General features: G+C 35.8%; 1 protein-coding gene across 3 annotated transcripts in view; it reads right to left on the bottom strand.

Moving 5' to 3' along the window:
* The window catches only part of CDH19 (cadherin 19), a 116,019-nt gene that overhangs the window by 5,442 nt on the left and 87,619 nt on the right, over window positions 1-22,958 (bottom strand). For all 3 annotated transcript variants that reach the window (XM_085052466.1, XM_085052467.1, XM_085052465.1), the window contains 5 exons: window positions 21,624-21,877; window positions 19,097-19,233; window positions 10,863-10,984; window positions 3,539-3,656; window positions 1,311-1,562 (listed from right to left, as the gene is read on the bottom strand). In XM_085052466.1, the coding sequence (XP_084908592.1) occupies window positions 1,311-1,562; window positions 3,539-3,656; window positions 10,863-10,984; window positions 19,097-19,233; window positions 21,624-21,877 (883 nt within the window). The remainder of the gene's footprint in view (window positions 1-1,310; window positions 1,563-3,538; window positions 3,657-10,862; window positions 10,985-19,096; window positions 19,234-21,623; window positions 21,878-22,958) is intronic.

The following is a 22,958-nucleotide window of genomic DNA, read 5'->3' as shown; positions in this document are numbered from 1 at the left end:
GAGAGCATCTCTACCCAGCCTGGTTCAGTGCCTCAGTGCACCAAACCTTCCCTCTGAGGGCTGGTCACTGCACTCTCACAGGCCGTGGAGCCATAAGGCTAGCTCTGGTTTCATCTGCTCTTCGCAGCTGCAGGTGGTAAAGGAGGTTGCGAAGAGCAGACATCTTTGACGAGGAGAGTCTATGCACAGTGTCCATGGAAGATGTTTATTCACATGGCTGCACCAGAGGCCAAAGACCTCCCAGAGGCAGAGATGCCTCATGGCCAAAGACCACATGTGCACAGACATACATGCACAGACATCCACATGCACAGACACACGTGGTGCATAGACAATAACATGGCGGAGGGTCAGGAGTTTTCTAGGGAGATGGGGGGGTGGGGACAGCACATTGCCCAGTGACCTCTGGGTACAGGGGAAGCACATGGGTGGAGTTAGGGTACAGGAACCAGTAGGGAAAACCTGAGGGAGTAGCCAGCACCACATGGGGTGGGGAAAGCAGGACAATGGGAGAAGGGTAAACACATTAAGGAATGGGTGGGGAAACTGCAGTTTGTACCAGAACATTGCAGCCATGGCCCCATGCAGTGCAGGAATAGCCAGCCTTGGATTGTTGGTTTGATTTTGAGTGCCATTTGCCAGCTCTACATGGTCCTTTACAGAGGTACTAGAAAAACACCTGTGGCTTTGAAACACTCCCAAACTCAGCTTTCACATCCACAAATTCCCAAATGTAATGGAGGTTAAGTTGGTGTCTCCTGAGAGGAAAAAGGCCACATACAACATTTGGAGAAAATGCTGTCGAGAAATGTAACCTTAATTGGCAGAGAATCTCCCTGTGTCTGAAGTTTTCTGACTGATGTCAGAGCCTCTTTTTCCTTTATTATTTATAATCAATCTCAGTTTTCCATTTGCTGTTCCTAAGGCAGAATGAGTATGGTGGTCTTTCTTTTAATATATTCCTACACTTGCAAATTTTCCATGTAATGCTGTCTTAAGCTTTACCTGGGATCAATGCAGATTTTGGGCTCTGAAATCTTTAATATTGCAACACCACAAGAGAAAAGAGGACCATAACTCAACTACACCCAACTTTCAGGAAATTTTGCTAGAATTAAAATTTTTCTGAAAATTGCAGAGGGGAAGGGAGAAATTATAATAAAGAAACAGGGAAGAAATGAAACATTTGTCTTATTTCAATTTTTCCCAACGACCTGGTACTTCCAGTTTTCCAATCAAGGGTGCATCTTTGTTACTTAACCAACCCCTCTGTAAAAGGAAAAAATGTCATTTCTCTTACTTGTACTTACCTAGGAATATTAATATGCAAGCCAAAACAGCAACTAAAGCCTCTGTGCTGAGACCCAAGGAATACATGAAAGCTTCATATCGACAGTACAAAGTGTTGACTTCAGTGTCACAGTCGCAGACGGTGACAGTGAGAGTGTTTGTGCTCGTCAGTGGAGGGGTTCCATTATCCTGAATTAAGATTGGCAGGTAGAAAAAAACCTGCTCTTTCCTCCTGAAGCCACTTTTTTCTGTGAAAATTCCAGCTGTGTTATCTAGAAGATAAATTATTATGATGATATGCATTTATATATTTTCTAACCACAACAGTAATATTTAAGTGTAATCTGACCTACTAAAAACTAACGGTACTGTGCAAAGCTACATATTAAGAAAGTTAAAAAAGTAAAAACAGGTACTGACATTTGGTGCATATTATGTCAATCATGACTAAATTTCATTTATTCTTGATATATGTATTCCAGGGGCAATAATAAAATTTGACCTAGGAGCTCTGGTTTTAATGTTCAGAGCTAAAGAAATCGACATCTTATTCAGTACCTGACACCTGCTCAGACTAATTAATTGGTTCTTAAAATGGTTCCATGTATCTGTTACCAAACCAGCAGTTCATAGATAAAATATAGACAGTTTGCCAATCAAAAAGGTTAAAAAATGTGTCTAGCAGAACAAAGTGAAAACAGGTGGCAAGGGAAAGAAGAGAAAGCAAGAAAAAAGCGTACTAAAATAGTCTTTTATTTCTTTCCCTGACTCAAAACCTGGAGCTAGCTGGACTCCTACTACCTAAAATAGCAAAAAGATTTAGATGTCTTCACTTTGCTTTGTATTTAACGATTGGTGTTTAGAAACCTGTTCTATAAAAAACACAGTAAACAGCCTAAAATCAGCTCCTACTGCATATCAATCAATTCAAATATGTAACTTATCTTGTTGCAAAACAAAATAGGCCTGTCTACAACCATGTGTAATGAAAAGAAAAAAATTATAAATAGTTCCAGATCAGAATTTTTTCTCATGGCAGAGCGACTTATTGCATGTGTGCATATGTAGAAGTAGTGGGGGGGGAAAGTGTTTCTACCATTATCTGTGTAATACATCTATGCAAACAGTCTACTGAAGTTAACTCTCTCACACTTAAGTTGTTCTAGGTTTCTATCATAGTTCAGAAAGTCTCAGAAATATTCTGAGATAAAATACCACAGATTTATAGTAAATTTTATCTTCCTTCAGACTATCACCATTCAACCAGCCATTTCTCTGCAATGCAGCAGAAAGGGACAGATTGAAAACTGATTGCATCATGCTTTAAAAAAGTTTTGTTTTCCCCATTAGTAGCCATCAAAAGGAACTGATTGAGTTGCCTTGTGTGAGAGTCTGCTTGGGTTCTGGGCAGAAAGAAAAAAAGTGGGAAAGGTGCATGGCTCGTACACAATTTGACCTTAATACAATGACCTATCTCTTCCTGGCAGGGAGTGAGAGGTTAATGAAGATGGGAATTGAAATTCTTATTGATACATTGACTAACTTTGAAGATAATTGAGAAGCAGTTTGCCATTTAACATAGTTGGAACTTTCCAAAACTTATTTCCATCGATTTGTTCCCTTAGCCAGAACATTCAAATAATTAGTGTGGTCAATAAGAACGATGTGTACTTTAGCTGAGTCTGAAGAAGCTTTTCTTTGTAGTCTCAGCACACTGACTCTAAATGGTCATCTCCCTTGAAATTACACCAGATATTGCAGCTATGTTTTCATCTCAGTCTGGTTATGTTTGGTATTATATATTACAAAATAAGATTGCATTCCTAGTTATCTGTTTTTAAAATTTTGGTCTTGCTGAATTAATGAAATAACAGTTCCATATTAATATCAATCTTCTCTTTCTAGTGATCTCATTTCTCAGGAAAATAGTTTTAAAAGGAAAGTTGGAATTGACCACCATATTCTACATTAGGGAAACAAATGTTAAGGAGTATCCGTGTATTTTTCATCTCAGCAGTTTTTCTGTTCTTGAAATGAAACTTTTCCTTTTGCTGTTTGTTATTAACTTGAAAAGGAAAATAAAATCATTGATACTACTGAATTGTTGTTTTGAAAAGGACCTCAGGACATGTCCAATTCTTGTAATGAAAATTTCTATTTAAGAGTAAAGTTTTAAGAAATTAAGGACCAGCTAGAAGCACACATCTTCCATTAGAAAGGTTTTAAAGAGCTGCATGAATGACACTACCTTGATTGTCTTTGACAATAAAATGTGAGCCATTTGTGGCTTCCTGAGCCAATGAAAAATGAAAATGGTGGCCTTCTTGTGAGTCATCTTTATCCACAGCACTGATGCTTTGAATTAGCTGGAAAGACAAAACAACAGAGTTTAAGAGTAAAAGAAATTTCTTGTCCTTTAAAATAATAAAAGGATATACCAGTTATGTTAAACTCTTGATGCTGAAAATGTGATCTGTGAATCTGTATTGAGTGCATAATATGCCAATTTACCAAATACCCAAATAGGTTTATTGAGACTTGTATTCTGCAAGTACTCTGATTTAAGTTTTCATCAATTTGAGACAGGCAGGCATTAAAGTCTTAAGAAAATGTAAAAGGTTTTCTAGATCAAAGCACCAGGAGGAAATCAAGTCTCCAAAAAAGAAAAAAAAAGTATATATAGTGTTTTGTTCTTTTTTCTTTTTTTTTTTTCAATTTGAGGTGAGGAGTATATAATTCTACATTTGAAGAAGTCCTTCAATGCAAAACACATTATCTTTCAATCCACAAACACATTGGTATCTTTCAACTGGTACATTGTAGCTTCAGGAAGTGACATATGATGACAAGTTCATATTCTGAATTGTTGATTCTGGATATGATAACAGATTGATTATGGATTTTTTTGGCTGCTTTTTCTCAAGAAAACAAAATAGCCTTCATTTTGAAATATGTCATTTAGAAATATGTCAAACCAGACAGACAATGAAAGATAAAAAATAACAGCATTCAAAAGCATATTTTTCATCTCTGTAAATAAACAACCACACAGTTAATATAATTAGCAATATTTCTACTTTAAAAGAGTCTATATTTCTTATATCTAGAAGTAAATATTTAATGATCAGCATATATTAGAGAACATCCTTGCTGATCAGGAGGAAAGCAAACTGCTGGAAGCCCATTAATTTTTGGGAAATAGAGGGTCCAATTTGAACTTCAGCTTTATTCTGTCAGTTATCTCACGCCTTGTAGATATTTGTACACAAGAGACTTGAACCCTCAACTTTCGTCAAACCGGAGATCAACCTGAATGATACAAGCAATGCTTTAAAAGTGAAGCAGTAAGTCAATGAAAGTGACTGCTGCAGCTTTACATCTATGCCTTTGAAAACTCTTTCTTGGTTAAATCCTTTCTCAATCAAAAATCTAGGGTTTCATCTCACATTCTTTTTCTTTTCAAGCAAGGTAAGTCTGATGAAATCATCATCATCAGAGTGTAAAATGTGGCTTACACATCAAAAGCTCTTTTTATTCTTAACACTGTTCCCTCTTTATATGTGAAATTTATTTTAAATCTATATTTTCACTCTATGGAAACATGAGGACTTTTGAGATTTTTTTTTTCAGTTGCTATTATTGAGAAAATAACTTTTCAGTGATGTCACAGTGTAAAAAGGATTGAGATTCTCAAGGGATTTTTTTTCTTTCCTCAGAACTAACAAAATTACTGAGGTGATTCAAATACAGGTATAAACATGCAGGTCAGGAAACCAGTGAGGAGCAACAACTGACCACTAACATTACCTTGATTACCACAGGCTTCATTTTTATAAGGAAATATAGCTCTCAGAAATATAGCTTGAGAAATATATACGCTCAATATGAACAGCAATAGGGTACAAAACTACATATCCAGTCTAAGCTGTTAAGAAGGAGACATTTTACAATATTTGCCACCTACTTCAAAAAACCTAAATAAGACCATACTGGCTTTTCTTGGCAATTTGTTGGTTACATTTTCACAGCCACACGTGAGAACAATCTTGGGACAGATATACCCCTGTCCTTAAGATTCAGGGTCAATTAAAATTTACTGAATATGCAGAGGAATATAATAATCCAGAAAGATATCTTAGCCAAATTTTTTTTTTAAATTTTGTTTTAATTTTACTTCAGTTACTTGGTAGAGAAAAATTACCTACCTACACATCAAAACCCAAAAAGTAGATGTGGTTTTCATACTCCCAATTTTCATTCAAACAGGTATTGGCAATTTCTTTTGCAAACATATTTTTAGGAGTCTATCACGTTTGAAAATCCTAAATTTACTGCAGTTATGAATTAGATACTGTTTTGCTATTTCATTATGGACTTCTCATAATTGTAGATGGTAACAACAGGAGGATGCTGGGCCTGGTAAGGCAGATGTGAGTCATCTATCTGGACAAAAACTCCTGCCCTGGCAAACTGAAAAAAGGAAAAAAGCTCTTGTACACATGCCAGCCGAAGTTGTGGGCACACCATCTACATTCTGTTTGTGTTGTAAATAAAAACTGTAGATTCTGGAGTAGTTGATTGCCAGGTAATCTTGATAAAAATTAATTGCAAATATGTTTCCTCAACATCAAATGGTTTTACTGAATTGGTATTCCAGAGAGGTCCAGAAGGAAGGATTAAAACTTCTTCGTCACAGCCCTCTCTGCTTCAATGGACTTTCCCTCAATCAAGTTAAACTTAAGGCATAGATTTTCCACCTGAACAACAATCACTACTGTTAATTTTGATGCTACAGTACTCTGAGTGCAAAATTTGGAGTCCTTTGTGTGTTAGGCTTACCAATTCCATTAGAGAGATGGAAAGAAGTAGAAACATATTTGCCACCTCTTGCTTTCTACTTCAAGTTTTTGGTTTGGTTTGGTTTGGTTTGGTTTGTTTTTTTCCCTACACAGCACCCTTCAATAGGAGATCTACTGTGGATTATAGGATGTAAGGGATCTAATCATCCATCTCTTTTGGGTGTACAGAGCTGGTTTTGTTCAAATTGACAGAAGTCTTATAAGAAGTAAGATTTTTCTCATTCTCATCATATTTGCTGACCATCAGAGTTTAGAGTAGGTTAAAGTGTTGATTACTATAGTCAGCCCTGTATGTTCCTGGTAGACCTTCTACGTCAAGACCCGTGTTCTGTTGACTGCTTCTGTTTTGAAAACCAAATTTGCACAGTATTGAACTGATTTCTCTGTGTCTTCTGTAAATGTTTCTGCTCAATTATAAAAAAATGGTATATTTATCTGCAAAAGATTAACCATAACAAAGCTCATGATATGACACTGAGGTCCTTTCTTATGTTTGTTTGCATATGCTAATAAATTTGTTCCACCTGTGCTATTCTGCCAAGAGATAATATTGTTGAATTGTGGTCCACATAAAACAAAAAAAAAGAATTTTTCATGGGCCACTGTGCCCACTGTTTCAAAACATCACATGTTACACTTGGTGCATCTGCAGGTATAGCTTAGAGTAAGAGTCTGTTAAAATATATGTTGCTTTCACAGCTTCATCATGTTTTTACACTCTAAAGGATGAATTTACTGTTGGTTTTTTTTTTTAACTTTTTAATTTCTTATCATTACTGCTCAGAGACTTTTTGTAAATGCTGGAGAAAACATGCAATATGAAACAATAAACACTGTCTTCTTACTTTCATTTCTCTGCTAGGAAAAATCATTTTGCATTATGATTTGTTAGAAAGGATCTGTTTTAGCAAACTACTCATTTTTAACATGAATCGTATACTTGTAGAATTTGTTTAAAGATTTCCTCTTTTTTCTTCTGTCAACATTTCATTATATAGAGAAGCAATATCAAATGAATACTTTTTACTTTCACTGTAACTGATTATTATTTTATTATGTGCTATGTACAGAGTAAATAAATTTGGTTTTTTCTCATCTCTGACTCAAAGTGCTCTGCATACTCAGTCACTTCTTTGAATCTAATAAAAATTGTTAAACAAACTGCAACATCAAAGTCACTTCATATGTGATCCCCAAATTACAGGAACTCAGAATTACTAGAATAAATATGCATTATAGATGACAGCATAAATTCTGAATGTAGGTATGTTGAGTATACCTTATCTTCAGCTGAAATCAATTTCCTCTGTGATAGGAAGAAAGTTTAATATTCACAAAGCAGCTGAAATTACCATGCATAGGTGCATTCTGGATGATCCGCTTGCTTACATGTAATGTAAGGTTTTGATACAGTCTAGATTGACTTTTCAAGCTGCATCTTCCAGAGGAATTAATTAATATCTTGGGGATTAAGCTTTTGGGGTCAGATCCACTCTTGCTGAGATGTCTCTAATGTTAGCTTTGGGACTGATTTGGTCCTCTTCGTGGTCTGACAACTTGTATAAATTATTTCCCTCGAAGTTCAAAGGTTCATCATTACTGCACACACCCATAAATGGTAAATATAAAAAATTAATAGAATATTGTGGTCATAATTTACTGTGTTTACACACAGTTATGAAGTCAAAAGGTCCAATCAAAAGGAAATAATGGATTTGAATATCTTATTAATATTGTTCTATTTGGTCTGATAATAACTATAGCTGCAGTAGGATACAAGGATATTTAACAGGGCAACTTTCATGTTCAATTCATTTGGAAAATAATTTATTTAATGGTGGTGGTGCAGTGAGAGTGGTTTTTCAATGTTTAGAAAAAACCCTTCGGTTTTGTGTAGTATACAGCTGACTTTTTGTATTATAGGACAGTACAGAACTATAACACTAAATGGATAGTGAAAACTCCATTCAAAATGTCTAATAAACATGATGAATGGATTCAGTATGGTGCCAAAACACCTATCTGTCTTCTTTACATCCAGTTTTATTGTTGAATTTGGATTATAGTCGCACAAACCGAAATCTAATCCTTTTGTTTGAATGACTTTTGGAGGCTAAGTTAAACATATCTGTAACTCTCAAGAAAACATCATAAGGGGGTTTGAAGCTCAGCAGTCAGTCAATAAAATCAGACCAAAAATTTTCATAATCTTTCAGAAAATCCAATACTTCAAAACAAGCCCTCTCTTCTAGACTGAAGCTACTATTAACTGTGTCTGAGTTTGAAAAATTAAGACAACACTTAGTTTTGCTCATTATGTGTTTCATATTCTTTATCACATCCAGCATGCTCTTACATTATGTAAAAGTAGCTTATTTTGACCTGTCTCTAAATTGCTTTTATTGTAAGGCTGACACCAAGATAAAGTCTAGCTTGAATAAGACATTTTATTTTTAAGTTGCGTCTTACCCTCCGTAGTGAATTTCCTTCCTTTTCCCCTAAACACTGCAAACTGAAGCAAATGTGTTTTGGAATATCCCATGAAATTAGACACATCTCAGCTCAGATCAGGGAAAGAAGTGAATTGGAGAAGTGCAGAACATCTCTGAGAACACTGATTCCAGCAAAAAAGATAGCCATATCTGCTTTAGAAACTGAAATGTGATAGTTTAGCTATACAATCATTCATCTCAACTCAACATGTAAGCAGATTTTGTAGCTGTTTGAAATTGATTGGAGAAATATGGTTAAGATCAAAAGGTGTGTAATGTCCTGATTAAGTCCTTTAATTGCTTAAACTTATTCTTCTGAAATGTAAATTTTGTTTTCAGTGGACAACCAGGCCATTTATGAAATCACATTTGAATCTTTTGGTTTCTTACTGATGAAAAGAAACAATATTTTTCTGTGAGTAAAAGTTAAAAAAAAGTAATAACACCAAAGATGCATCATCCAACAATTCTGTTTACATCATAAACACTGAATAAAATATAAACTCTGACTGTGATAATTATGCACTTTGTATAAGTTTCCTGTTGTTCTTCCTAAGATAATTTGTTAATGAGAAAATTATTTAACATTACTGTCACAGTCTCCACAGGCTAAACTAAAGATGCCTGTGACTCTCGAAAACTTATAGCAAAGAAAAAAGGAAAAAAAAAAACTTAAAGTAATATTATGCCTTTCTGTAAAATGAGAAAAATATAACGTTTGTCCCTCATTCATTTATTACAATGTCAAAGAGGAATTATTCAGTATACTGTTCTTACAGAGTTTATTACTATTGTTAACACTGCTATTCTTTACAGTGTCTTTATCCAGTGACTCTCAAAATATTTAATATATATATGCAATTGATATTGAAAAGTAGCAATTGATGGGTTAGCATACAGTTATTATTTATCAGTTGGCAACTATGGAATACTAGAAACCTTGGGAAATAAATCAGCTGGGTTTTTATCTTGTAGGCAAGTCCAAAACATGGATTACAAATATCCATTTTATAAGCCTCCATATTTAATTCATGGTGTCTTGAAGTCAAGGAACATAAAGTGCAGTTGATTTAATGCCTGCACTTTGATCTGTCAATGAGTTAATTGAAGCCCAATAGAAATGGCTTGCTCCAAATACCTCTGAAATAGAGGTAGCCTTTGCAGACAGGAGAATTTCCAAATGCAGGACAAACAAAGTAATTGCTGATAGAGAACCATATGAATGGATGCAAAAGGCTATAAAGAGATCACTTAAGCAACAGGAAAAGCTTTATTTAACTGCAGGCTAATCAAGGTCAAACTAAAGCAAACCAAAATGGCATAAAAAGAGAGGATCTGTGATCCAGAAATCAAAACAGAACAAAATGTTTGAACAAAACCCACACAGATATCCCAAATGTCTTCTTTAAATGTCTGAATAATGCTTTAGAGTGGTGGAAAAACACATAGATTTTTCTCTTTATAGCTTTTTTTTTTTTTGGTTGGATTTTTTTTTTTTTTTTGTTGTTGCTCATTTTGTATCTTTTTCTTAAAAAAAAGCCGAAACAAAACAAAAAAAAACAGAGCAACTTTGAACATCTTGGGTTTTATTTTTGCTGGAGGAAAATGGAAAGACAGCAGTGTACCTGGGAATCAGGGCAGCTGACTGATGTTACCCCATTCACCTGGATATTGAATGGGAAATAGAAAATAACCTACTGGGAAGGATGTTTAATATAATAACAGCTTAAGCTGCCAGCTAGGAAAGGTGTTGTAAGGGCTGTGCCTTAAACATTTTCAAACTTCCACTGAACTAGACATGGGTTTGTATTCAGTTCACAACACATGATTTCTAACTGGAAGACACAATGAATCTGTTTTGAAATTGGTCTAAGCCTGGTTCTTATGCTATTGCAAAATTTGCGAGACATACATTTTACATCTGTGACCTTCACATGAAACAAATTTGTGCCCTATATTTTTTCAGAATTTTTCCATCTGTACTTCTATATTACCTCAGTTTAAAAACAAACAAGACATACAGATTTTTTTTTAAAGTGGGGAAAAATACATGTCAGTGTTCTGAAATTTAAATTTCAAACTATGCATATATCAACAGAACTAATCCTGGAAATCGAAAAAATGCAGTCCATACTCACATTACCAAAATAATTAAAGCTAAACATTTCAGACCAATCTTCATTGTAGTGAGAAAAATGGTGGCTAACTACTTCATGCTCACCTGTCCAGAAACCGCATTTTCACAAACAAATGTTTCATAATTTTTCGGGAATTCCGGTGCATTTTCATTAACGTCAAGAACTTGAATATACACATTTGCTTCTGATATTTTTTCAGGATTTCCTAATAGTTAGAAAAAGACAGAAATAAAAAAGTTATGAATAATCCACTACATATTAAAAGTTAAAATAATGTTAACATTAGAACATTTTACCTATATTCTGCAGGGAAGAAAATAATCAGAAAGACCTATGGACATATTTTTATACTATTATAATAGTATAATACCATTATAATAATATGTCTTGAAATAAGATGTTTCATGTAATTTTTTTTATTTTTTCATGCTTTTATTTGCCCAGTCAGAAACTGATTTAAATGTGAAAAATAAAACCTGACCAGGAAAAATTAGACAATATTTTGTTGATGAAGAAAAAGATACTGTACTAGCCATATGTAAGGTTGTGTGGTAGGAGAGTGTCAGCTCTTCTAAGGGCATCTGGTCAAGGACCTTTTCCAGTGCAACAGGAGTTAATTAGATAAAGAGGAAGCCATAAACAAGAACATATAGGAAAACAAAGAACATATAGGAACATAAACCTAAGGGAAAAATGATAAAGGAAGGGTATGATGAGGACCGAACCTGCTCAGATATACTAATTGATGTGGGGGCCTGGAAATGTGACAATGTTTTTTCCATCAGATCACTTGTCTTGACAATTGATAAACCAATGGAGAAAATATGCCAAAACATACCAAGACACAGACCTAACAAAACAAACACAGAGACAAGGACAAGAAACAAACCTAATAATAATTGATGGGCTGTCCAGAAACCACGGGAAAATGGATCCAAGTAGGTCAACCTGAACCTTGTAACTGGTAAGATTTTAAATAAGAGGGACCCTAGACTTGGGGGAATGTGGGAGTCAAGGGATATGTATGGACCCATGGGAAACATGCAGAGAGGAACAAGTAGTGAGTTCTGTGGGTTTGCCAGCAAGCATCGAGTATGCACTAGCTGGCAAGCTGGGGACCCATGAAGAAGATAAGAGCATCTGGGATCCAGGAAGAGGTGATGGGCAAACAGAGGTAGGTACTGAAGGGATCCATGAGTGTGTGTGTGCTTGTGAACCTGGAGAGTGTTGTTCATGTGTGTGGTCATGTCTGCATCAGTGATCTTCTGCCTTTCCAGGTGAAGGGGGGAGTTGGCTGCCTGTGCTAGTAGTTTATGGGAGTCCTGTCTGTAGGTGCTGCTGAAGGCAAAGCCTTGTCTGTGTCAATCTGAGAGACTGACCTCGTCATTGTGAGTCTCTGGGACACATGTTCAGCTGTGCTACTGGTTGAGCCTGTAAACAGGTCAGCTGCATCCCTGGACCCAGGAAGACACCTTGGGTCCCCAGGCACTGGGCTGGGCTCCAGTGGCCAGGCAGAAGAGTCAAGCTGGAGTGACTGGAAGAGCTGGCTGCATTTTTTACTTCAGTTAACATCATGGTTATCATAATGATTGGTCACGTCCATTCCTTTAAGAAATTCTTTTACTACTGCTCTTCTTAAATATTTTTCAAATTTTGAAGCTTTGGAAGAAAAATTTAAAAAGAAATTTACATGTTTTAAAAGTATTTCTGCCACTGCTAGACATGGAGAAACTGCAGTGGATACTGACAACCACCCTAGCCAAGGCAGAGAGCTCAGACTTAATTTGAAAAAACACAGCTCTTCTATCCACTGGTCTCCAACCACATACTTCCAAAGAAGTATGATTTTGCTCAGGCATTACTGCTGACAGGCTCTATAGACTGAGCTTTTAGTTTTGGCACAACTATTGTTGTTCCAAGGATTATTTACACAATGGGTTTGATTCTTAGGCACTCTGTACCCACAGAATATGTACTGCTTCTGTTATACAAATATACTTTATTACTGTGTCTTTAGATATAAAAGATGTCAGTACAGCTTATTCCTGTATGTAAAGGAAAATGAACTCTAATAATATAAGGCATTTTTCTCCTACCTTTACTGCATTTACACAAGGTTCTACTGCTAAAACTACCTCAGACAAGGAAAACCCATGATATACTAGTATCATGGTACAAAAGTTGCATGTAGACTAGGTTGAAAAAGCTAATTTTTTTATTAAATGAAAATGTTTATAAGCATTTTATCTGAAAATTAGGCAAGGAATACAGCAATTACAGCATTCTCCTGGAGAAACTGGTGTCTCATGGCTTCGACAGGTGCACTGTTTGAGGGGGTAAAACTGGCTGGATGTCCAGGCCCAGAAAACGGTGGTGACTGGAGTTAAATTCAGCTGGTAGCCAGTAACAAGTGGTGTTCCCAGGGATCAACACTGGGGCCAGTTCTTTTCAACATCTTTATCAATGAATTGGATGAGGGGACTGAGTGAACCCTCAGTCAATTTGCACATGACATCAAGCTGGGTGGAGTGTTGATCTGCAGGAGAGTAGGAAGGCTCTTCAGAGAGATCTGAACTGACTGGATTTATGGACCTAGGCCAATTGTATGTGTTTCAACAAGGTCAAGTGCCAGGTTCTGCACTTAGGTCACAACAACCCAAAGCAGAGATACCAGCTTGAGGAAGAGTGGCTGGAAATCTCCCCAAAGGAAAAGGACCTTGAACTGCTGGTCAACAGTGGCTGAACATGAGCCAGCAGTGCTCAGGTGGACAACAATCAGCTCAGGGAGCTGGGGCTGTTTAGCCTGTAGAAAAGGACTCTCAGGTGAGACCTTAGCACTCTCTGCAACTGCCTGGAAAGAGGTTTCTGGGAGGTGGGGGTTGGTCTGTTTTCCCAAGTAACAAGCGATGAGTGGAAAGAGCCTCAAGTTGCGCCTGTGGAAGTTTAGATTGGATATTAGGAAAGTCTTCTTCTTGGAAAAGGTTGTCTATCATTGGAGTAGGATGCCCAGGGAAGTGGTTGAGTAACCATCCTTTGAGGGATTGAGTCTCCATCCTTGGAGGTATCTATACTGCCAGATGGTTTAGTGGTGGAATTAGCAGTGCTAGGTTTATGGTTGGATTCAATGAACTGAATGGTTTCTTCCATAACAAACTACACTTTAATTCTTTGATTCTGTATTGGATAGCTTTTGGGAGTCCTTTGCCTATCAGCACATTGAATTCTGACTGACATGTCATAGCTTTAATGAATGCCTCCTTCCCTACAATGTAATTTTTTAGTCTAATAGGTAATAAGTTCCTCTGCAATAACAATGTTCACATTAACATGGTTGTGTTGCTGGGTAATAAAGATGTTTTTCTAGTGCATAAAATCATCTTAAAATATTCCAAGAATACTGAACATCTATCAACTTAAATATCTGTCAGTATATCAATTGTTTATGTCTAAACCAGAAGTACCTCAATAATTATAGTAAAAATAAATCTTGGTGCTACTGTCCCTGCATCTGACCTGTTCAGAAGTGCTTAAGGCATTGATTTAAATTAATCAAATGGACCTTTAAAAAAAAGCAAAATGTGCTCTTCTCTGCCTCTTTTCAAACTGCATCAGTTTGCTTTGTTCTTGCATTACTTTTTTTAATGTATAATTCACTAGTTGCTTGGAGCAAACATTTGTTTTCTTGGATGTTATGGAATCTAGGCTGATAGCTTTGAGTCTTCTGCCAAAGGAAATGGCAGCAAAAGCAAGTACCAGGGAGATAAAGGCATAGATACTAAGCAGTTTCTCATTTCTATTCCTCCTGTGAAGTCATTACAGCTGTTCTAATTTATCAAACCGTGTGATCTGACAGACTTATTTCAAAAATACTTCTTTGTGAGATGACATTTCTCTTGTTGCAACAAATATCCATAGTAATACAATAGGCAATGAAATAGTGCTCAGCTTGTCTTTTAGATAAACATGAAAAGTAGTATGCATGTCTTTTTTAGAAATAATACCAAGAGTGTTGAAGATACTTAAACTCTTTTAGTGAAGTCAAAATTAGATATGTAGGGCAGAGATTTGACTCCATTGTCTTTCAGAGGACAGCTTTGTAACCTTTAATAGAAAGCAGAGAATACATTTGGTGGGTTCAGTTTTGTAGAATGTGGCACAGGAAAGACCCAGCTAGTTTTGTCTATTCTTATTTTGCTTCGTAAGATTCATAGGCACTATATTAGCTTTAAAGCCTACCTTTTGCTTGCACAAAACATTTAGATAGTGCATTTTTGGAATCACATCTGTTTTCTTTCACTAAGAAGTTTCTTCTGTGTTTTGCAATAGTCTTATTTCCAATTCTTCAATATATTTGGTTTGTAGTTTCATACCTGCCTTGTGGTGGCGTTTTTCCCTTAGTACAGGGTTAAATGACAAGGAAGAGCATTTCTCTCATTTCTGTATGTATGGAAGCTTTTAAAAATATGAAAATTTTTAATTTTTCTGAAATCACAACTGTATTGTTTTGGGAGGGAGCAACATATTACAAAGCCACTCTTGAAATCAGTGTCTGGTGAACATTTAATGACAGTTTTGGTGAAGCAATGATACTGCTTCTGTAGCCTTTGGGGGAGAAGGTAGCCAACATGTATTTTGTCTTTTATGCCTTACACAAGAAAATTGTCAGAATTTGAATTCAGCTAATGTACTTTTATCTACATTATCTAAATGTCTCTCAATTAGCAGAAAGGTTCTTAGCCACAATCTTCATGAGAGAGATCAGGACTTGAAAAACAAGGACTAAGAGAACAGGATGTCAAGTTCAATAGGCTGGATCAGTGTGAAAATGACAATGATACTTTAATTGCTAGGGATAAAAATTCGTAATTTCAAAAGAAAAGAAATTACCATCTCTAGACACAAAACTGAACTCAGTATTTGCAGGGGATTAAAGAAAGCTTGACATTGACATCAGCCAGTAAATACAAATTTGTAATAATAACAACAATACCAGCACTACTACTAACAATAAAGGTTATTTTTTTAATTTGTCATTATATTTTTATAGCATGACTGTAATTTATGCTAAAACAAATTTCTTTACTTCCTAAAAGAAATTAACATAAATAGAGTTTTTTTAAAAAAATATTTCCCTAGAAAGGGAAAAGTTTATTAAATATAGATATTTATATATTTATATATTTATATATTTATATATTTATATATTTATATATTTATATATTTATATATTTATATATTTATATTATTTATATATTTATATATTTATATATTTATATATATATAAAGAAGAGTGAAAATTAAATATTGAATTAATGTTATTATCATAATGAAATTGTCAAAGAACTCTAAGTCCTGTAGTCAGGTCTGGAGTCCCCTATGACGGGACATCTGTAAAACTCAGTAGTAAAATCATTGTCGTGTCTTATGGGTTAATTTTGTTATGACAGTATCAAGTAAAACTGATCACAGAATCATAGATAATTGAGGTTGAAAAAGGCTTCTAAGTTCATCAAGTCCAAATGTTAACCTAACCCTGCCATGTTCACCACTAAAACCTGACACCAGGTACCAAATCTACATTATTTTTCAATATTTCCAGGGATGGTGATCCAATTACTTCCCTAGGAACTTTATTCCAATGCTAGACAACCCTTTTCCAGGAAAACAAATTCTGTGTATCAAATTTAACTTCCTCTGGTGCAACTTGGGGCCCTCTCCTCTCATCCTCTTAATTGTTACCTGGCAGAAAAGAAGGACCTGCATTTCCCTGAAACTTTCTTTCAGGTAGTTTTAGAGAAGGTTCACCCTCAGCCTCTTTTTCCCCAGTCTAAACAACCCCAGCTGCCTCAGCTTCTCCTCACAGGAATTGTGTTCCAAAGCCTTCATGCTCTCCATTGTCCTTTTCTGGACAAGCTCCAGCACCTTCTGGTAGTGAGGGGTACAAAACTGAGCACAGGTCTCGAGGTGCAGTCTCATCAGTGTTGAACACAGGGGGGACAATCACTGCCCTGGTCCTGCTGGCCACACTATTCCTGATCCAGGCCAGGATGCCATTAGCATTCCTGGCCACTGGGGCACAGCTGGATCATGTTCAGCCTCTGCTGACCAACACCCCCATGGTCTTTACTGCTGGGCAGCTTTCCAGCCACTCTGCCCTGAGCCTGTAGCTCTGCAGGGGTTGGTGTGACCCAAGTGCAGGACCTGGAATTTGACCCTTTTGAATCTCATGCAATTGGCCTTGTACCATCAATCCAGTCTGTCCACATCTCTCTGTAGAGCTTTTCTATCCTTCAACATATCAACACTCCCACAGCCCAACTTGGTGTTATATGTAAACTCACTGAGAGTGCACTCAATCCAGTCATCCAGATCATTGATAAAACATATTAAACAGGACTGATCCAACTACTGACTGTCTGCCAATTGGATAATAATGACTCGAGGATTTCTTGCACTCAGATAGGATTGTTGTTTATATTTCAGCTTCTTACAACCACGCTTCCTACAACCAAGTAAAAACTGATGAAAGGAAACTTAATTTTTTTCTTTTGCTTTAGGCATAAAGTGGTATAAGATTCAACAGGTCAGAAGTTCCCCCTGCTTACATGTAAGTTCCAATAAATTAGACCTACTTCTGGTTACTTTTAAAATATTGTCCCTCAATGGCATGAGGAAAGGATGATCCACACCAAAGGTCTGCAGTAACAGAGTCAAGCTTCTCTTACTAATCTCTGATCCTTGTAATCACTGTAATGGACTCGAAAGTCTTGGGTCATGTATGAGTGTGAGGGCATCAACAGGCTCCTAGGGAGGTTGCTGTTGTAATGTAGTTTCAATACATGTCTAAGGTGCAATAAACATCTTCTTTGGATGAACTCTAACAGCCTTTTTTATTTGGCTTCAGTGGAGCCACAATGTCACCCACCAAATATCTCATGGACACAGTATATGTTATAACTATATTTCAAGGAATAATATACTGCTAGTACCTGGTATAAATCCTTTCAGGTGTGCCCAGACCAAGGTGACCTAACTCCAGTTCTTTTGAACATTTTGTTATAGACAGTGACCTTATCATCATTAAAGAAATAAAGAATAAGAATTTGAACACAATGAGGTCTCAGTTTCTCTACAATAACTTTCATTACTGTGAAAGTCTCACTTTCTTTTGCTGCAGGAGACAGTTATTCATTTGTTACATTTGGTTCACTCCTGTTTTATTGTTTAACTAAACAAAAAAGTCTAGGCCAAAGTCATCCTGCTGTGTTTCCATAGTGCTGTTCAAGACATGACAAAACTATTCCAGAGATCAATTTTTGCCAACACCGGTCAATTGCCCAAAACCACGAGAATGAATTTGATGCTTAAAAACTCACAGAGAAGCTGAAAAGGAAGATAATATTATCAATTCCTAAATACAAATTAAAGACTTCAATGAAAATCGATACTGACTATCCTATAGTAAATTTCCAGCAGCAATGTTCTACATATATACAGGAAAGGCTCCGATTTGGGAGCAGTGTGGTTTATGAATATATGTTTAAAGTAATTGTAGCAATAAATGGTATTTAACTGAGATTCAGGACTGAAAAGAAAGGTGCTAAACTACTTTGGCAAAACCTGTCTGATTTATTGATTGGACTCTAGTTTCATATGATTTTCCTCCTTCCTGAGGATGGATGGGATTAGCTTTTAAATAATATCCCAATAATCTTGTTAAACTGCTTTATAAATCAGTAGCTGTTAAATTTCTTCTGTTGTGCCAGATTTAGGGTAACCACCAAAAACACAAACAGAGGTAATTTGCGTTTGACTTTCAAACAAAATGAACAGGTGAAATCTATATAAAGGTTTCAAGGCTTTAATTGTCACTGAATAGAAGTCTAGATTATTTAGGCCTTAACATTCACAATTAATTTGAGCCACAGGTTTCTGACTGGTGTTAAATTAGACCCTGGCTAATTTCACACTAGTCAAAAATCTGGTGTGAAATTAACCAGGGTCTAATTTAACATAAGATCTTGCACTGCAGGAGCAATTCATATGCTTCAGTGTAACTTGAAAGCGTTACACTCTCGATCCCATTACAATTTCTTTTTTCATAAGGTCATCTTTTATGAAAAAGCACAGGACCTTGCAGCTCAAACACATTCCTCTTCTATTTAACTAATCATTTTAATAATGCTCCTTAGTGTAGCAATCAACAGCAATATAATGAGAAAGAAGCATGTATTCTTCACTTAAAAGAAGGCACATTCAGAGGATAATTGCAAGTCACAGTACAAAAAAGCCAGTGTTCCTTAAATTTCTTACTCACTTGTTTCTGTGGCTGTAACAGTTATGTTGTGCCAAGAAGCTATCTCTCGGTCCAGAGGTTCAGTGGTAATGATTGTTCCATTGTGTTCATTGATGCTGAACAGTCTCTTTAAATGCGTGCTGTGGACAATAGAGTACCTGCACCAAAAAAAGGAAAGAGATTCCCTGATACTGAAATTTTCCATCAGAGGCAAGGACACAGAAAGCTATTGTCAGCTGAGAAAACAGAGCTGTGCAGATATGCATATAAATGTGTGCTGCAACAACTCAGAAATCATGAAAAATGTACACTTATAAACATTTCAAATTCACTGCTGTCAAGATCAAAGCTCTTTTTTTTATAAAACTAAATATGTCTCAGATCTATATTAATGTGAACTGAATCTAAAATGCATTATTCATTCTTACTTCTAAGTCAGTCTCACAGCAGGTGAATGGATTCGTTGAAAAGAAACAGCAAAAGTGCCACTTGTGAAATGAATAACACCAACATCTAAGTGGAGGTATAATGGCAAATATATTTTATCATTGCTGACATGCTCTGATGCCAAGGGAATAGGCATTATAAAGACAGACAACTATCTGTAATGAGGTGACACTAAGGCAGAGTACAAAATCCTAATGCAGGAGATGATTGCAAATGTGTCCTCTGTTCCTGAGTCTTCCCCGAAAAGGCTTTGGATTCTGTGGACTTGTACATGTGCACATACATACACATGTGACACTCAAAATGTTAAAGTCTAGCCCATGGTCACAGGACAGAGATGGACTGAAACAGACACCAAAGATATTGGTTCAAATGGAAAAGATATCTACTAATTTTTTAATGACCTACGAAGCAGAAGACTGTATGATGCAATTGTTAATATAGTCTATTTCAAAGGAAAAAAATTATTTGAATACTTGAAACATTCTAATCCAGTTTGGAATGCTCACATTCAGCTATTCCCTTTTATTGTACCTTTAATTTGGCTTGACAAAGTCTTTCTGTTTCCTGTTGACACTTAGGACTCCAGCTCAGACAGCAGGTCAAATCAACAGTTAAATTACACTCTAATTTAATATTTATAACTACATTTTGTCTGATTTAAAAATCAGTAAGAGGATAAATCAAAGCACGAGCAAAACACTGTAAGTGAAAGTTCTCATAATTTGAACCAAATTTTGGATACTTCTAAACTTCTATTAAAGGTATTTATAATTTTCTGACAGAGTTGTTTGGTTTTGTTTGGTCTTTTTTTGGTAATCTGACCTTTGATAATTATTTTCCAGAAAAACTCTATTAGGTATTTCCTATTTTTTATTGCTGATGTAGTGAGGTTTTGTTGCATGACTTTTTCAGTTTGTTTGTTTGAAACCTGGGGTTTCAGTAATATATAGAAAGCAACGTAAGTTGCTTTCTATGTAAGTCACTACTGTCATTTATGATAGCAATGATTTCAAAATTAGATTAATTTTCATGGCACTTAGCCCAGTAAACATACTTTTTTAGTAGAAGTGATATACTCTATTCTGAAGAAACTCAGTGATGCAATATCTGTATCACAGTTTTGGGACTACGTGGACATATTCAATTTTAAACAAGCTCCTCCAAAGTATTTCTAACTAAGAAGTCATAGATATGGGTTAATGTGTAATTGTTCCTCAGGAGATGTTTAGATGTTAGTCATCTAAACAAACAACCAAATGATCCCTTTTACAGGAGGGAACAAAAAAGTACATGCAAATTTTGTTTTTTCTTCTTTAATTTAACCTATTACTATCTTACTAAATAACAGTAAATGAATGGAAAATCATAACAAATCACTGTCTAAACATCTGAAGCCATAGCATAATATATATGTATTTCTGCTATTAGAAATCTACACCCCATAAATTATTTTGTGTCTCAACCATTTGTCTCTGCATCCTAATTTGTCTAAATTGCACTGTACACAGTGATGTCGGGCAATTCAAGAATCTATTTTAATTATAAATCCCATGTTAAAGATTAATTACCTGTTTTCCCCCTTAAGAGACAGCAAAATTATTTATCACCGACATTATTAAAACCAGAATCTGATATTACCGGGTTGAGAGGCTAGGGTGTCAGATGGCTGGTAAGCCATTGCTTTGGGTCTTTTTGCATCACTTGTTTTTCTTGGGGATGTGTGGTAGATTTGGGTTTTTTCCCCCCTGTTGTTTCCTTTGGTATTATTATTACTATTACTATCACTATCACTATCAGTATTTTATAATAATAATAATAATAATAATTAATAATAAACAACTGTCTTTATCTGAACTGATGGGTTCTCACAACTTTACTGTTTCAAATCTCCCATGCATCCCAGAGGATGAGGGAGTGAGCAAGTGCCTGCATGGTCGTTACCTGCCTACATGGGTAAACCATGACATCTGCAATAACCTTGGCTATCAGTGAAAGCATGATTATCTTTAATGATGAGCCATAGTAAGGAATGGAAATATCCCTTGGAAATACCAGCTACATTTGCATTTGAGGCCTGCTCACATTTTAAGACAGGTACCTGACTGGACTGTCATCATCATCTGGATCTCTAGCAGTTACGACCCCCACCAGCGAGCCACTTTCAGCCCCTTCAAGCAGCTCCATCACATAGTTCTCTGAGGTGAAAACTGGAGGCTCATCAGCATCTTCCACATTGATTTTTACAATAGTTGTGTCTTCAAATGGTCCTTCTATCAAAAAACTCTCGTTGATATATCTGTTTACAGCTTTGACATGAATACTGTATCTCCTTTTGCTCTCATAATCCACTCTCTGTTAAGAAAGAAAGTGAAATTTGGAATATTTATTTCTTCATATACTTCAATAAATAGTGTAAGATTAAAGACAAAATAGTCTATGCTTCTTGTGGGAAAGTTTGAAAAACATGTATACTTTTAAAAGTTGTTAATTCTAAGGTTTCTTTTTTATGTTAAAAACACTTTAAACTGAGCTTGTTTGTTTTCACATTTAGGATTGCTTTAATGCTACAGTCAAACAGCACTGTAAAAAAGAATTCCCATAGAATATCACCCCTAATAACTCATACTTACATTACTATTTTAGACAGTCTTTATCTTCTGAAATTAAAAATAAAAATTTATTTTGAAAATACCTGCCAAATAAATAGCTTCCTGAGCTAAGAAACCACCATAAAACAAAGATCAAAAACAAAACCAAAAAAGCCTTCTCATTTTTAGCACTCAGTTCTTCAGAGTTCTAGATTTCATTAGACTATTGAACTCTATCTTCATTTCAGATAATGACTCAGATGGCCAAGAAGTCTCTGTGATTCCAAAATTAATTACAGAGTATCAAAGAATATTCAATTTCTCAATTCATAAACTGGCATTTTTTTATTGTATTCAGTGTCTTTTCAAAGCTATATCATAACAAAATCTCCACTGCCTAATACAGTAATAAATTTGATTTTCAGTTAACAGGAGGTAGGTCTTGGAAGTGAGGTGAGATTGTTTGCAGTAAATTGATAAAGATTTCACAGATGATGCACAGAAGAGATAGAACACTTTCTCACAATGGGATACACTGTGTTGCACAGCTAGGGATAACATTAAGATACTCTGACTGTCACTATTACATTCAGCAGTTATAGGAATGAGTGAAAAAGGTAAACAGAAAGAAAAATATTTTTCTTTTACCCCCCGTAATATTCCAATCAAATCACAAAGCCCAAAGAAAAAAAACAACCTAGTAGAATCAAAAGCAACAGGGCTTTTTTACAGATCTGGCTTGCTTGAGGAATGAGGTTTCTCCCTCTGGGGAAGGTGGCAGGACCCCCAAAACCCCACAAAAAGGGGTCACCGCTGCAATGCAAACCCCCTCACAAGTCCAGGCC

This window comes from Lichenostomus cassidix, chromosome 2 (genome assembly GCF_008360975.1).
Source record: "Lichenostomus cassidix isolate B80296 chromosome 2, HeHo_3.0, whole genome shotgun sequence".
Taxonomy (NCBI): domain Eukaryota; kingdom Metazoa; phylum Chordata; class Aves; order Passeriformes; family Meliphagidae; genus Lichenostomus; species Lichenostomus cassidix.
The sequence above is the reverse complement of the archived record's forward strand: the minus strand, read 5'-3'. Positions and strand labels throughout refer to the sequence as shown.